This window comes from Canis aureus, chromosome 32, assembly GCF_053574225.1.
Source record: "Canis aureus isolate CA01 chromosome 32, VMU_Caureus_v.1.0, whole genome shotgun sequence".
NCBI classification, from domain to species: Eukaryota; Metazoa; Chordata; class Mammalia; order Carnivora; family Canidae; genus Canis; species Canis aureus.
In genome coordinates this window covers 9022876-9039694 of record NC_135642.1, presented here as the reverse complement: position 1 = coordinate 9039694, position 16819 = coordinate 9022876, and the positions used below count along the sequence as shown (strand labels likewise).

Here is a 16819-nt window from a genome sequence, read left to right as displayed (position 1 = left end):
TGTACAAATTAGACACAGGAACTTGCAAAAAAACTTTTAAACAGCATAAAAAAAAAGGGCTTCCCCAATTGAAACATATGTTTTTATACAAATCTGCATGCTCCAATTAATCTGCTGAACTGCTGGTGTGCGGCCGGACCGCCTTCATCCTCTTTTTAAGTACAATGTACAATTTGTGGTCTGATTTCTAGCAAGAAAAGTGCACCTAATTTTGGCTCTCCCCATACTTAAACCTATTTTAGAAAATTAGAATTTAACCATAGCTTTACAGTCTTAAAAAAGAATTTATGCAGCTGCTGACAGGTCATTGATGTTGTAATACTCTGAGTACCCGAGGAGAGACTTTATGGTATTATCCCAATGAATGGCATAAAAGAGACTTGGATTTTAAAAATTCATCTCTACTTGTCATACATTATTAGGAAAGGAGGGGGAAGATATGGAGATTTCTCAGGATGAACTGACACAATGGCATGTTTTTCTGGTCCACCATGTCTGGTCAGCAGAACTCTTCTTCTCTGGCATAATAAACAACTGTAGTACAATGCCATGTTTGGAACGAGGCAAGTATATTTTTATTTTTTTAAGCTCTTGGCTCAAGAGAACAGTCTTATGGGAAATGGCTATTGTGTTTACTGTTATTTGATGATGAAATGTCATCTGACTAAAATACTTCTGTAATAAATTATTCCATTCAATAAAGCCATCAATAGTTTGGCTGGTTTAAAAATGCAATTGTATTATAATGCATGGAGAAATCCCCGATGAAACACTCCTGTATATATTAGTTCAGATCAACGCACGCACAAGCGTGCTTGCTCGTGCTCTTGGCTCTTCTGGCTTAAGAGTTGTTTGCAACTTAAAAGTATCATTAAAAATTCAAAATCTCAAAATGTCATTACCATTTCTCAGCTTAGGATGGAATCAATGTGAAGCAAGAGCAAACATGCTGAATTTGCTAACGGAGAGTGATGATTGGCTAGAGGTGAATTAGCAGTATTTAAAAGCAATTTTCATCCGTTTTTCTTGTAAAATATAAGTGGCTGCATCACCATCAGATTTTTGCTGACCTTATGGAATAACCCCACCCACACACTTCTACGTGCAGTCAGGTCTCCTCTGTATGGTTTTTGTCATACCACTAACTTTTTACAGTGGTGTTTATCATATGTATTTGGACTAGAAGACTGAGTGATGAGAGTTTATTCTGGGAACGTCTCCCTGTTCATTGGAATAAGTGGAGACACCCTGGAAGAGCCAGGGTGAGTAGTTTGTCTCATAAAAGAAAACAAGCTCCTATTTCTTGGTCTGGTGGTGATCCATGACTACTCTGAGAGAGGAATCCCTATTGAAGGAAAACCATGTATACTGGCCATGACTCTGCTAACACAAACTTAAACTATTCTCCTCTAAGACAAAAGCCTTTTGAGGAAATAAGCAGCCATTTTTTTAAGGAGGAAGGCCTCCAGGACCCCCTCTGAACACTGGGTGGTGTCCGGTGTGCTGCCTCCCTTGCTATATGGAATGCTGCCCCCGACCTGGATTGGCTTGCCAACTCCTCCAGTGTGTGCCTGAGAGCTCTGTGAAGACAGGGACTGGATCTTAGGTGTTCTGGTGTTCCTAAGCCCAAGCACTGGGCCCAGCACCCAGTTTGGTCCCTAAACAATGTTCATGGATGAAAACACAAAGGAGTAACTGACCTGAGTAAAGACCGCCAAGCTTCCGATAATCTAGACTACCATTCTGGATGACAGTTCAGTGCTCCCAATCTCATTGTGGCATCAAGACTCTTGGTTGTGTATTCCAACTTCTTTCCAAATTTTCATAGGGCTGAAATGAGTGTGCAATGAGTATGTTTTCCAGTTGTTGGAAAAGCAATGGACTTAAAATGTAAACTGGGTACCTACTATCTCTTTAGATGTATAGGCCATCAACTGTTCATTCAGTATATTAAGAAAAGTGCTGGAATAAGAAACTGAAGTCCTAGACTCCAGGCCTGATGCCGACTCTAACTGGGTAAGGCTCAGACTTTTTAGATCCTTTTTTCTCATCTGTAAATAAGAAGCCTGTACACCACAATGATCTACAAAGTCCCTCTTGGGCCTAGTATTTCTTAATTCTATTACTTTAATAAAGATTTTATTTGAGAGGGTGAGAGAGCATAATTCCTTTTCAGAGATTCTATTTTAGAAAGAAAGTAGTACATAGGAGCAGGAAGAGGGGCAGGGAGAGAGGGAGAGAATCTCGAGTAGACTCTACACTGAGCATGGAGCCTGATGCAGAGCTCAATCTCACCACCCTGAGATCAGGACCTGAACCCAAACGAAGAGTGGATGCTTGACCCAGATGCCACAAGAGGGGCATCCTTTTCAAAAGCCAAAGAGAAGGTAGAGGGTGGAAGTAGGTCTAAATGTGAGAGCTTATAAAGGAATTCACCTGCTTAATCCTGTTTGATAGGATTCTAAGTACAGTAATATAATTATACCATAAGTGATTGCAGCCACTGGCTGAACCAATAGTTTAAAACAATTTAACATGCTTCATAGTTTTGGTTTACATAGGTCTCCTTTGAAGTAGGTTTCCTGACTCATCTTAGGGGGCTAATGGGGTTTTCTGATCCAAGCATTTGTTGGCATGAACTCACCGAGATGTAAGGGGGCTACCTGAGATAGAACTAGAAAGGACTTCAGAAACTAAGACTTTAGGAGTCACTTCTTCTGAAGGAGGGGAAAATCTCTGAATGACACTGAAATCTCAGGTCTCAAATTGGCACACAGCGCTTCCCATGTCTTAGCTTACTATGTGATGGAACGCTTTAATGTATAGAAAATTGAGACTCACTCTCCATTTGGAATCATTCTAAGCACAAATGACTGTGAGAGATCTGGATCAAAGACAAAACTTGTTTACACTTCAAGAGAGGGGAGTAAGGAATGCTGCTGATACTCAGTACAATATGACCAAAACATAAATGAGACCAGCTACCATATGCCAGTCAGGAAAGCAGTCTGTTTCACTGGACAACCTTCAGATGATGATAGTCACACTGCTATACCAACCTAGTTGTGTGATTTCTTATCCTTCCCCTCCCAGATTCTTTGGCAAAGAGATTGGAATTTTGCTGTCTGCCAGACCTGAACCCCAAGGTCTAATAAGCCGGGCAGTTGGTAAGCACAGGTGCTAAGATTTGAACTTGGGACCCACAAACTCTGGAATTACTGGTTCTTTCTATTACACCAGTGGTTCCTAAAATGTCAACAGAGAACACCAGATAGTTGGATCAGAAGTGACTGGGGGGGGGGGGGGGGAGGGCAGATAAAATGCATCTTTCTAGGTCTTAGACCCAGACTGCCTGATGTAGTAGGGCTGGAGGAGGTTCTGGGATCTATGTTTTAAGAGACTTAACTATTTCAGAGATAGTGCATGCATGAATGTGCAAAAGTTGGAGGAGGAGCAGAGGGAGAGACTCTCAAGCAGGCTCCCCACTGAGTGTGGAGCCTGACACAGGGCTCACTGTCACAGCCCACAAGATCCTGACCAGAGCTGATACCAAGAATCGGAGGTTCGGCCAACTGAGCCACACAGGTACTCCAGGAATCTATATTTTAAACAAGTATTTCCATTAATTCTGATGTGTAGCCAGGTTTGGGAATCATGGAGTTCCCGCTTTGGGCCACGATCTCCAGGAAAGGCCTTTGGTAGGGAGTGAGATTTTTAACACTGAAGAAACAACGTCAACTTCAGTATAGAGTGAGTTGTGAGATGGCCTTTAACGAAGGGGTCTGGCTTGTTTGTAAGAGAAGATGACAGTGGTCCCAGTCAGCACAGGTCTGAAGGAGGAGTAAGGCCAGGGATGCACCTAAAAATCAGATAGCTTGCAGCTTCATCATTTGGGACTCTAATGGATTGGTAGCTCCTGTGTTGAGAAGGATTCAGATGCAGGGAGTGGTGGCATACAGCCACACGGCAAACATGCCAGATACAGAACTTTATTTTAAAATGACAACATATGGTGTATTTTATAGTCCATCAAGATTGGCTTTGTTTAAATTGAATAGAAGATAAAAATAAGATGAATAGTAAAATTTAATTATCTCCTCCAAATTTTACTTGGCCCCTACAACTGTTTTTAATTATAGCTTCATGACTTTACCTGAATTCCTCAAGCGCAAATACTTTCTTTTAAAATTTATTTTCATCATATCTTTAGTGCAATGCAGAAAAGGAATCTTAAATATTTATTTCAGCATTTTATATTTTTATTGGTTTTGTAAACCACTGAAATTGTAGAGTGTACTTAGAGTGAGTTGATTCCATATGCAGTAAATCAACTGGAGGACAGACTACAGTGTACACCACTTACAAAGTGAATCACTACAGCTAAAAATATAACTTCTTCCCCTCCCACCCCTAAAACCTGCCAACGTCCAAACAACTGCAAAATTGCAGGCTAGAAAGAGGTGTACTGTACTCCAAGATAAATATATACAAATTAAGCTGGAAAACCTCAAGGTGTTATTGATTAATTCTCAGAAACATTTCACAATCAAGTCTCATAGACACGATTTCTCTGGGATAAGCGCAAGGAGAGGAAGAAAATGATTGCAGAGGATATGAAGGTGGAAAGGAGGCTTGTTAAAATATTTTAAAGGCAAAACAAAAGGAAAAGTGGGTAAGCTGGGAATGAAAAGGCAAACAACCACAAAAAGGAGTTTTAGATGCAATGAAACATTTTTAAGGACACAGAGCCTCTACTTCTCTATTTCAAGCGGCTTCCCAGGCTGGCCCCAGGTGTCTCTCATTCCTCTGCTCCCCGATCTGAGATATCTGTGGGAGTCCGTGGCTTCAGAACTTCCTGACAGCACTGGGTACCAGGCCAGGGAAAGCTGACTGAAGCAGCAGATAACGGAGAACAAGTACATGAAAGAGCAACAGGAGTCTTAAAACAATCAGTCCCAGCTAGCCCTGTGGTCACTGGGCACTTGGTATTCAGGATTATGTTCCCGGGCATGTGAACACTGCATGCTGTTCACAAGGGGCTGAAACACTGGGGGCGGGTGGGGTGGGAATCAAGTCAGTGAAGACCTGGAAGGAATAAGTCCGAGGCCTCCCCAGGAGAATCAGTTGGGTCATCAAGCCATACTTTTTCAATCAACTTAAAAGAAAAGAAAACAAAAACAAAAACAAAAACAAAAAACCTTAAGATTTAGATCTAATGTCTTGAAACAGAGCCTAGTGAACTGGTGTGTGCCAGGTGCTTAATAAATATTTTCTAAATGTTGATTAGATGTCTGAATTTGTGTATGGTCTCAGTAGTTAGAAGCTGGCAGTCCTTAAATATTTAATACTAAGTTTCTGAAAAAGCCAGGTGAGGGGGGAGAGGCAATGAATTATTTTCAGATCTAAGGAAAAAAAAAAAAAAAAAAACCCAAAGAGTATAGCTCAAGAAGGACTGTCCAAAAAAGTGAACAAAAGAAAAAAAGTGAGTTTCATTGGTTGTAAAAGGTACAGGGAATTATCTAGAAACAGAAAATCATAGAAATAATTTGAGTACATATATTTCTTCCCCTCCCCCATCACTAATTTAAACACAAGTATCTTCCTAATTGTGGTTAACACTTAGGTCAATCAGTAACGTGTACTGAACCCTATCAAATATTTAATAAATTGAACATCATAAAAATGTGCCTATCAAAGATAATGATGGTCCTTTTTTTTCTGCTAAATATCAAATTCAGAATCACCTTTAAAATGACATCGCCTTAAGATCAGTAGTTTGCCATAAAAACAGCGATAACAGCCATGCATGAAGCAGTTTTGAAGCTGTAAGTTTATACATGTATTTGGAAATTTAAAACTTATTTCCAAATGAAAGTGAATTGGCAAAGCCACCTCATGTTTTAGGAAAGGTTCAACACGGCTCTAAGATTTAGATTTCACATTAACGGGGGAAGGAAGAGTACACTATGGTGGGGTGATTGGCAACCACTCTAAAGTAATTAAAATGAGTTCATTTTAGCTTCCCTTTAATCTGAGGAAAGAAAATTCCTCCTGAAGGCTCCTTGCTGCCCTTCCCCACTTTGAACCTGCATTCTAGGCTGGGATTTATAGATGTCACGTGAAAAGAGCTAACTTAACTGAACAAGTGCACTGGGGAAACAATGTAATGACAGGAAAAGCAATCCCTTTCACACTAAGAATAATTTTATCTGGAAGGCCATGGCATGTAGTTATACAGAACCTTGTGTAGACACAGGACAAGGATACTGATGCAGAAGAACCTATGAAGTTCCAAGAGGGCAGGTACTTTTCACCCCCTACTTCACCCAAGCCTCTGTGCCTAGAGCCAAGGAGACACAAGGAGGACCTAGTGAATGAGTGAACAAGGAGTCGGAGTCCCTTCTAGTGGATCCAGGCCATTCCTCAGGCCTCAGTCCCATTGCCACCATCGTCCTGCCAGGATCCTACTCAATAGAGACAAGGGTGTGAGGGAGGTCCCTGGCAAGCCCTAATCTGTCAGGCTGCCCAGCAGTCAGAGGCACCAAAGGCTCCTCAGGAGAAGGGGAGTCGATGGAGCTGGGAGGGGAAAAAAAGGAATAAAACCTATTCTAAAACCGTATTACTCAAATCAGTCTCAGTTTACTGGAATTTCCTTGAGAGCTGAACAATGCATTTTGAAGAAATGAAAAGGTTCCAAATCTATATTTAAGCAAAATACTTAGGGGAGTTAAGAGAAATCAAATTCTTAAAAGATTTTATTTATTCATGAGAGACAGAGAAAGAGGCAGAGACACAGGCAGAGGGAGAAGCAGGCTCCCTGCGGGGACCCCAATGTGGAACTCGATCCCAGGACCCCAGGATCATGACCTGAGCCAAAGGCAGATGCTCAACCACTGAGCCACCCAGATGCCCCAAGAAATCAAATTTCTAGAAGTGGTTTCTCACGTCTCATGATATGGACCCATCTATTAATTGACAAAATAACTCTTAATTTACTGACCCAAACGAAAAAATAGCTTTAAGAGAAACCAAAGGAAAATACTAAACACCTATAAAAATGATGAAAGGGATAGAAAATGGTAGCTCTCCATAAATGTCAAAATATCCTACTTATGAATTTGGAAAACAGAGCCCATACTTCCCAGAGTACATCTTACGTGCTGTTGTCGTTTAAATCTGGTGGTAGATGAAATTAGGAAAAGGTGCAGGTTATACTTCGTTGCTGTTGGACCAAGACTCCGGCAGAAAAAACACTCACCTCCTTGTTTGAAAAGAAAGATCCATCAAAACTCTCAAGTTGAAAGGTTAAGTGTACTCTCTGTGTAGTTGATAAATGTAGGCCTAATTTAATCAGGGGCCGTCATAGGCTCCGCTGCCCTGACCCAGGCTTCTGCTTTCCATGAGGGTAAGATCTAACCAAGATGTAGACTCTAGGCCTTTGACCTACTCGAGACCTTGCCCAAGCCAGCCGAGAGTTCTGGTTAACAGCCGGGGAGGCAGAAGTTCAAATCAGGAACATGTGCACTCCGCTAATAGAACACACGGCTCTAAAATTAAAACGCAACATGATCAAGTGCTTCGGGATATTTTAACAACTAGGGGAGAGATTACAGCCAGATAAAACTGCGCTTTCGGGGGTCACTCTCGTGCATTCATGTTTCTCCCCCCGTTTCTTTGGACTAGACAAATTTAATTTTATTGTGTTTCTTAAGAATTTGCAAGAAAAACAAAAGTTTGGCAAGTCGTTTCATGGTTGATTGATCTGGGGGAAATGGGGATGTTGTAAGGTTTCTCTGTGACATGTGTCACCTATTAGATAGTTAGCTTTTTCCATTTCCAACTGAGCCAAACCAAATTAATTAGAGGGAGGTTTGAATTACAAGCTAAATACAATGAAAAGTAATAAAAACAGAAAATGACATTTAGGTCATCAATAATATTCCTGAGGTAATTCGGCATTGATTTTTCTTGCTTTCTATGATAAAGAGCTTTACGAGTTGTCAAACTAACAGTTTAACCCCCCGGTTGTTACGGTAGTAACAACGGCAGGCGTCAAGAGCACAAATTTAATAATGGGGCAGATTTATTTTCTTTTTGGTTCACACTTGTTTCTTCTAGAATGCAGTACTAGGAGAAGATGGCTTGACCTATCACGCCCCCGAGGAAGCCCACGGATAAGATGGAGTCTCACAACAAAATTAAAGTCAAAGTGATACCAGATTCAGGAGAAAGAAACACCGCTCCTCCTAGTACATTAGTCGCTTTTTTCTTCAGTAAGGAAAAAAATATATAGAGATTTTGACAGTCTCAGCGAAGAAGTCTTCCTACTCTTCAAACTCTATTTTTTGCTAAGTGAGAAGCTGAATTCCTGGTTAGGTTTTATTTATTTATATTTTTCTCCGGTTCGGTTTTAGAATGGTGGAAGTCCATGAAAATCAAGGTTTTGAATTACTTTAAAATGTTAGTACAGAAAAAAAAAAATGTTAGTACAGGAAAAATCCATGGTGCAAAGACCTGCCCTTCAATGGTGCAAAGACTTCTCAATTGGGAATCAAAAAACCAAAAAAACTAAAATCAAGGGAAGGTATAGGGTTGTTTTTTTTTTTTTTTTCTTATGGATTTCCAGTTGACCCTTGGAAAGTACTTAAGACTGGAGACTCTTCACCTAAAATTTTTATAAGTTTCTTTAAAAATTAAAATTTTAGAAGACTCACTTGCAGGAGTGGTGAGGAGGGGCAGAGGGTGAGGGAGAAGCAGACTCCCCGCTGAGCAGGGAGCCCAGTGTGGGGCTCAATCCCCAGATGCCGAGATCATGACCTGAGCCGAAGGCAAACTGACAGCCACCCAGGTGCCCCTTCATCTAAATTTAAATCTTGGGTCTCCATGTATCTTAGGCATCTAATTGTGAAGCCTCTGCCCCCATATACACTCCTGTCAGTGGCTGGCAGGTGCCGGAGCTGTGAGAAGGTGCCCCTGTAACCCTGGTCCTCAAAAGGGGAGCGTCTCTGGCTCCTAGCACCGCAAAGCAGCCATCGGCAGAGACCACAGGAAGAATGCTCTTCCCAGTTCAACCTCAGGACACCCCACGCCAAACCATGCTTCTGGTGTTTAGGAAGTGGCTTTTGCAGGTGCCAAGGCCCGGAGACCGCGCAAGTGGCACAGATAACTGCTCGGCAGGGTTCTTAACCTGAGAGCAGTAGCTGGGGTTGTAGGATCACCTTCAACACACTGAAGGCGTTTGTGCCTGGCCAGACAGGCTGAAAGGCTTCGTTGCGTAGTCGATCTTGATACTAGACCATTTATCTACCCTCCGAAGATGTGCATGTCCAAGGGTGTAAGTCCAAGCTTCTTGTCACGGCTTATGAGGTTTTAGGTTCTTGCTTCTCTGAAAGTCTACTTCCTACCACTTTCTCATCCAGTCAAACAGGATCACATATGGTTCTTTGACTATGCCAGGCTCTGTAACACTGCCCCACTCTGGCTTTTGTTCTGCTTTATTTACTTTTCTGCCTGGAATTACTTCAGCCCATATGCCAAGGTTGAGGCTAGTGATCTTCTCTTGGTAACCCCATAATGCTCCAGCCATTACATTAGAGTAAGAAGCCCTGATAGCCCCAGATCTAGAGCTGTGCTATCCAGCAGGATATTGGATACACTGCTTCGTGTAATATTAAAATCAAAATTAAATATAATTAAAAATGCATTTTTCTCCGTTGTGCTGGCCACATCCAAATTCAATAGCCGTATGTGGTTAATTGTTTTATTAGTTTAGATATAAACCATTTCCATCATGGCAAAAATGTTCTTTTGGGCAGTGTGGATCTAGGGGTTGACGAGGGGTTGACAGACCGTCCCATTTACCGTGGGACCAATAGCCCTAGATCCTGAAAGTCTCTTGAAGCCAAGGATCATTGATGAAGGTGGGTAGAGATCTCTCTGGCCTTTGCTTGAACCCAGTTCACTAGGTCTCTATGGCTCACAGGGTCAAAGTTGAGAGGGCACTCATGAACACCATAACCGCATCTGGAATCTTTACATTTTTTCCCCACCTGAACCTTGACATCAGCATGATGAGGAACTTCTGAGTTCTAAGTCTACCTGAAAATTAGCAGAGGAGGTACGCACGTGACAATGCAGGCGAGGGCACTAGAGCACAAGTTATTATCATTAAGACTATACTGCTGATCACGTTGGTTTGTTTGCAACAGCACTTTTGGATTATGCAGGCTTCTCTTTCCTACCTCAGGAATCAATTTTTTATTTTTTTGAAAGATTGTTTTAGAGCATGTGCAAGTGGGGAAAGGAGAATAAGGAGAGAGGAGAGAATCTTAAGCAGACCCCCACCTTGGGCAGGAGCCTGAGATGAGGCTCAATCCCACAACCCTGAGATCACGACCTGAGCCAAAATCAAGAGTCGGCTGCTTCACTGACTGAGCCATTCAGGTACCCCTCAATCCATTCTTTAAAACCGTACCTTCAACAAAACAAATGAACATGGTGGGAGGGGTGAGAGGCAAACCAAAAAATACTCTTAGTTATAGAGAACAAACAGGGTTGATGGAGGGTAGGTGGGTGGGGGAAGAGCTAGATGGGTGATGGGTATTAAGGGAGGCACTTGTGATGAGCACTGGGTGTTTTATGGGATGAATCATTAAATTCTACACCTGAAGCTATTTGTACTGTAGGGTTAACTAAGTAGAATCTAAATAAAAACTTCGGAAAAAATTAAAACACATCTTCAAAAGATTGACTTCCTCTTGGAACAAAATCCTTTTGGAATTTGCATATATTTAGAGGTCATCAAAGCATGCTGCTACCACGATTTAAGGAAAAGACTGCAAAAGGCCACCCTCGGAGGGAAACTAGAGAAATCAAGATGCAACAGACTCCAGTATTCCTTCAGCATACACCTATCAGGGCCTCCTCGTGCCAGGCTCAGTGATGCGATGGTGGGCTACATGCATCCGGTCAGTATAACTCAAACCAAGACACAACTGGAAAACAGCCTGCCCTTGGAGGTAGGCTATTGCCCTAGAGGGCAGACCCGCAGGCAAAACTAGAATTTAATTTTGTAAAGAAACTGTAGCTCCACAATCTTTCACTTGAAACCCTTGAGCCAGATAGCTTGGAGAATTTCATTTATCAGAATTAGAAGTGTATCAGTTTCCTATATTCGGTAATACCCATAGTGGGGACCAAGCTACTCTTAAACATACTAGTATTTCTGAAGAGAAACCTAGGACTTTTCGAAGCACGGGAGAGGTCTCTAGCCTCTAAAGAGTGCCGCTTAGGTCTGATTCCCAAATGTTGTGGTGCCACCTTACTAAAAAAATCGTTTTGAGGGCCTATAGATAAGGGACTGTATAGTCTACCTGAAAATGTGTGTGACCAATAGGGTAACTGTTAATATAGAATCTAGGAAGAGAGCCCAGGAGGGTCTCCAGGCCTGTCCTGGAGATAAAGTACTTCTGGTCTGCGGAGACACAGCACACAGCAGCTGGTCAGCCTCCTTCTCCAACACTGGCTCCCCCACCACTGGGCACTGGAATCAGCTGGGAAGCTTTACAAGCCCTGGCCTTGGCCCCAGGCCATGATCTAGACCTCACAAAGTGAATGTTCCAGGGGGCGTTAGGGAGGGGACCAGGGATCAATGTGTGCACGTATGGATATGGGGATATTTTGCTTTTTCAAGCGGGGTATCAATCACATGCAATAAGGAATATAGAATGCAAAAGCCTCAAATAACCACCTAGCAACCCAAAACAAGGTATCAAATACCCCAGGTGTCCTTCTCACCCCGTGTCCCTCCACCCTGGAGGTAATGCATCTTGTGAGCCCAGGGAGGGGGCTTGGCCAGTATTTTGCAATTCTGGTTCTCTACTGGGCTGCCCATTGGCATCACCTAGGGAGTTTTAACCAGCACTAGCCCGGGGGGGGGGGGTGGGGGGGTGGGGGGGGTGTCCACCCCAGGGGGCGCGTTTGCAATTCAGGCAGCTGCGGTTTTGTACCTACTAGGGGATTCTGTTGTGCAGCAGTTTGAGAATCACTGCTCTAGTGATGAGGAAAAAAAAATCAGAAAGGAGTTGCCTTTTGCAGGGAGTTAAGACAGTTTCCACTTTCTCCTAGCTCTCCCTCCCTCCCCCACCTCTTGCTCCCCGTCCTTTACATTCCCTGTTTTGTTTTCCTATTTCCTTCCTTCATCTGACCAAGCCACAGATTACTACTACAGATACTAGGAGAGATTAAGCTCCCTTGATCAAATTCCCCATTTTCTCCCTTTTTCACTTTTTATAAGATTATTTTTAGATAGAGGACAGGGGTGGAGAGGGAGAAGGGGGGGAGAGAGGAAAGGGGGGAGAAAGAGAAGGGGAGAGAGAAGGGGGCGCGTGAGAGAAGGGGGAGAGAGAAAGAGAAGAGGGGGAGAGAGAGAGAAGGGGAGAGGGAGAGACAAGGGGGAGAGGGAGGGGGAGAGAGAGAAGGGGGGAGAAAGAAGGGGGGGAGAGAGGAGAGAGAGAAGGAGAAGGGGGCGCATGAGAGAGAAAGAGAAGGGGGAGAGAGGAGGGGGGAGAGGGAGAGCTGAGCGAGCAGAGGCAGGAGGGAGGAAAGGAGGGGAAAGAGCTGGAGCCAGCTCCGTCGGAGCGTGAGGGCCTCGGCCTGGTCCCAGGACCCGAGAGCACCCCTGGAGCCAAGCCTCGAGTTGGCCACTCCACCGACTGCGCCACCGGCGGCCCCGGCCCCCCGTTCCTCTTTTCAGAAAAATTTCTTAGTAAAGGATACGCAGAGGGAAAGAGCAGAGAAAGAGAAAAGGAGGTTAAAGCAAGCTGGACAGGAGGAGACACGAGCACGAGCACGAGCCGTAAGGGGAGGGGGATTCCTTAAAATGAAGGCGGTCCTGGGTGCGAGGCATCTGAGAAGCACCTGTCCGACCAGCCCCCTGAGCCCCCCGTTCCCCGGCCTGCCAGAGCGCTTCCCTTCCTGGGCGGCCGCACACTTGGATCTCGGCTTCACCCCGCACGACTCACACAGGGCTAATACCTAATCACAAAGGGCACATGGAAATGATATTTCAGGAGATGTCAAAGTCCTCATTGCTGAATTTAATGAAAGTGAAGTTCTGAAGGGTGAAGGTCAATTACGGCGTGAAACTTTCCAGGTGGCTCTGCTTTAGTGATCTGAACAGGTGGGGGCAGGAAGACCACCTGCTCCTCTGTTTGCACAGTGACTAATACATTTATAAACACTTAATAAACATTTAACGGTGGCGACTCTCTTGAAGTAGTTCTTTCACAACTAGAACTCAACGGATTTGACATTACTGGGGGACTCTGCGGGGCTACCTCCAGAAAAGGGGATGGGCTGCAAACTCTGGTGATGCTTGGAACAACCCTTGCCGGCAGGCCTGAATTGCTGATCCTCGTTATGCTCCGGTCTGACTCACAAAACCCAATACCACACACATCACGTAGGGAACACAGAACAGACTATGACAATTTTATTCCAAACAAATTGCTGAGTTGTAACACATTTGGAGGGGACCTTTTCCAAGATTCAGAGTGAGCTCTTAGAATTAAAAATATAGATCCATTTTCTGGTGTTGGGAAAACTGAATATCCATATGCAAAAGAAAGAAATTAGACACTTATCTTACACCATATACAAAAATCGACTCAAAATGGATTGTAGACTTAAAATGTAAGACCTGAAACTGTAAAACTCCTACAAGAAAACATAGGGGAGAAGCTTCTTGACATTGGCCTGGGCAATGAATTCTTGGCTATGACACCAAAAGCACGGGCAACAAAGCAAAAATAGACAAATGGGACCACGTTGAACTAAAAACCATTCTGCAAGTAAAAGAGGCCAACAGCAGAACAAAAGGACAACGTATAGAATGAGAGAAAATATTTGCAAGCTCTATTCCAGTAAGGTGTTAACATCCAAAATATAAAACAAACTCCTACAAACCGTTAGCAAAAAAGCCAAGTAATTGGATTAAAAGATGGGCAAAGAATTTGAAAAGACGTTTCTCCAAAGACCTACAAATGGCCAGCCAGTGTGTAAAAAAAATGCTCAGCATCGCTCATCATGAGGGAAATGCAAATCAAACCCACAAAGGGATATCACTTCACACCTGTCAGGATGGCTATTGTGAAGAAAACAAAGGATAAGTGTTGGCAAGGATGCAGAGAATTTGAACTCTGGTACAGTTAGTGAGAATGGAAAATGGTACAGCTGCTATGGAAAACAGTATGGATGTTCCTCAAAGAAATTAAAAATAGAACCACCATATGATCCAGCAATCCTGCTTCTTGGGTATAAATCCAAAAGAATTGAAAGCAGCATCTTAAAGAGCAATTTGTACTCCCATGTTCACTGCAGCATTACTCACAATAGGCAAGATATGGGAACCAGTCTAAAAAACCCATCAACGGAGGAGAGGATAAAGAAAATACTGTACACATGTACAACGAAATGGGTATTATTCAGCCTTAAAGAAAGAAGGCGATCCTGTCACATGCTACAGCATGGCTGAACCTTCAGAACATTACGCTAAGGGAAACGAATTGGTCCCACAAGGACAAATACTGCATGATTCCTCTTATGTGAAGTATCTAAAATAATCAAATTCCTAGAAGCAGAGAGTAGAATGGTGGTTGCCAAGGACTGTGGGGAGGGACGTGGGGAGCTGTTCGGTGGGCATAGTTTCAGTTATGCAAGATGAGCAAGTTTTGGAGATCTATGCAGCATGGCGCCTCTAGTCGAAAATACTGTATTGTGCCCTGAAACATTTGTTAAAAGAGCAGATCTCATGGTAAGTGTTCTAACTACGAAACAAACAAAAACCCCAGAGGTGATAGATACGCAGTGATGATTTCAAGACGGAGTCCTATCTGACCAAAATGATCGATATGTGTACGTGACACGTGTGCATTTTCTAGCATATCAATTATACCTCAATAACACTGCTAAAAGGTCTATTTTCAAATTTCATAATTCGGGAAAAAATATGGAATGTAAAATTCCCTATAATAGTCAAGTAAAACAACAACCACCACCACAACCACCACCACCACCTCTCAAATTGCCCGTGAAGATATGGGAAAAACGCTAGCAGCAGAGTTAAAAGTACTGAGTTCACATTTTAGCTTTGATGCTATTTTTTTTTACACAAACTCTCTTGGTATAGATCCAACTCCCCCCCCCCCCCCCCCCCCCCCACACACACACACCGTAACATCTCTCTCACCGGACTGGTTAGAACTCAGTTCTGTTGCTGCAAGTGAAGGACAAATCACAACAGCAGTGACTTACACAAGATAGTACCCTTCTCTCTTACATAACCTGAGCTCAGAAGGAGGCGGCCCCAGGCCCAGTCAGCAGGGACCTGGGTGCATCCTGCTGTTTTGCTCCACCAGGGTCGGCCAGCGTGGCATCCCTCTGATGGCCCAAGACGGCACCCGGAGCATCAGCCACCACACGGCCACACTCCTGGCAGCAGGAAGTAAGGAGCAGCAGAGAACAGTACACCTCCTTTCTTTCAGGGCATTTCTCAAGTTGCTCGGGATGCTTCCACTGATGTTCCATTGCCAGAAATTAGCCATGTGGGCACATCTCGCAAGGGGAACTGGGGCTTTATTTTTGGATGACGATCTACCTAGCCCGAATCAGGCATTTTATTAAAGTATGAAGGGGAAGACAGTTACCAGGGGACAGCTAGCCTGCAGTTCCTGTCTGAAGTGTGGGGCCAGACTGAATGAGGATGAACATGTCACAGAAGGCAAGGCTTGTCTGCATAGCTCTGGGAGTGTGGGATGAGGGTGGGGGTGGGCAACGAATCCACACAGAGATTTCATGTAAAACAATAAGTGCATCATTTTTACAGGGCAACGCATTACCCTTTCTTGCCTATTAAATATCTTTAAGAGTGGAATCAAAAGCTCTGAAGACTAGATGGTAGAAAACAAATGCATATGTACAAGCTACCTTTGTTTACATTTGTTTATACGTTACTAGACAACTGGATAAATGAGTCTTCTGGCACTATGAAAACAGCTCTTTTAATTGAATATTAAAAGGAAAAAAACCCAGAATTCTTACTGAGAGTCACATCATGGTGCAGAAAATACAGGTGCTACAGCTTTCTGCATTTACACAGAGCATATTTCACAATGATAAATACCAACAGAATGCAAGTAAAAAGGCTTGACTTGGTTTAGTCCACAGGAGACTTCTGACCCGGCTTGTTGGCTTCACTCATTGATCACGGCGGATAAACCAACTTACAGAATAGACACTTCGCTCTGCACTTTCAAGACTCATTCTCTAGGACTCCATCCCCAATCATTCATTCATTCATTCATTCATTATTTATTGAAGTCTGAGTGGCCAGGGTGATTTATTGGAGTGACTTCTTGAGCTCCTGGGTTGTTTTGGTGCACATCCAGAGGATGGACCCTGAAAGTCACCAGACTCGCACAGGATGCCCCTTGGACATTTTATATGTCCATATAGCACTTTCACTGCCACCTCCCTCCAATTACTGTTTACCCCCTACATATCACAACTGCTGTATGGAGCAACTAATTAAAAGAGAACCTGATTTTGGGTAGAACCAGAAGCTCATTCTTTGCCTGAAGCAGAGATGATCTTTATTCAGAGGACACAGACTTACAAGGTGTGTGTGTGGGGGATCTCCGCAAGCAGACAGAACCTCCTTGGCCAAATGGAAGTTAAGAGTGTGGTTTCACACCACTACACGGAAGTATGGAGCAGCTGAGGGCAGAGATGGGGGGATGCAGTGTTTTGACATTTTCAGGGC

At 43.4% G+C, this 16819-nt stretch overlaps 1 protein-coding gene across 9 annotated transcripts in view; it reads right to left on the bottom strand.

Moving 5' to 3' along the window:
* The window catches only part of CDIN1 (CDAN1 interacting nuclease 1), a 232516-nt gene that overhangs the window by 46683 nt on the left and 169014 nt on the right, over positions 1-16819 (bottom strand). The window contains exon 11 of one of the 9 annotated variants that reach the window (XM_077880510.1): positions 1719-1830. The exons of the other annotated variants lie outside the window; for them this stretch is intronic. Coding sequence (XP_077736636.1) covers positions 1782-1830 — 49 coding nt within the window. The 3' untranslated portion in view covers positions 1719-1781. Of the gene's footprint in view, positions 1-1718; positions 1831-16819 lie in introns of those variants that run through there. 9 annotated transcript variants of the gene reach the window in all.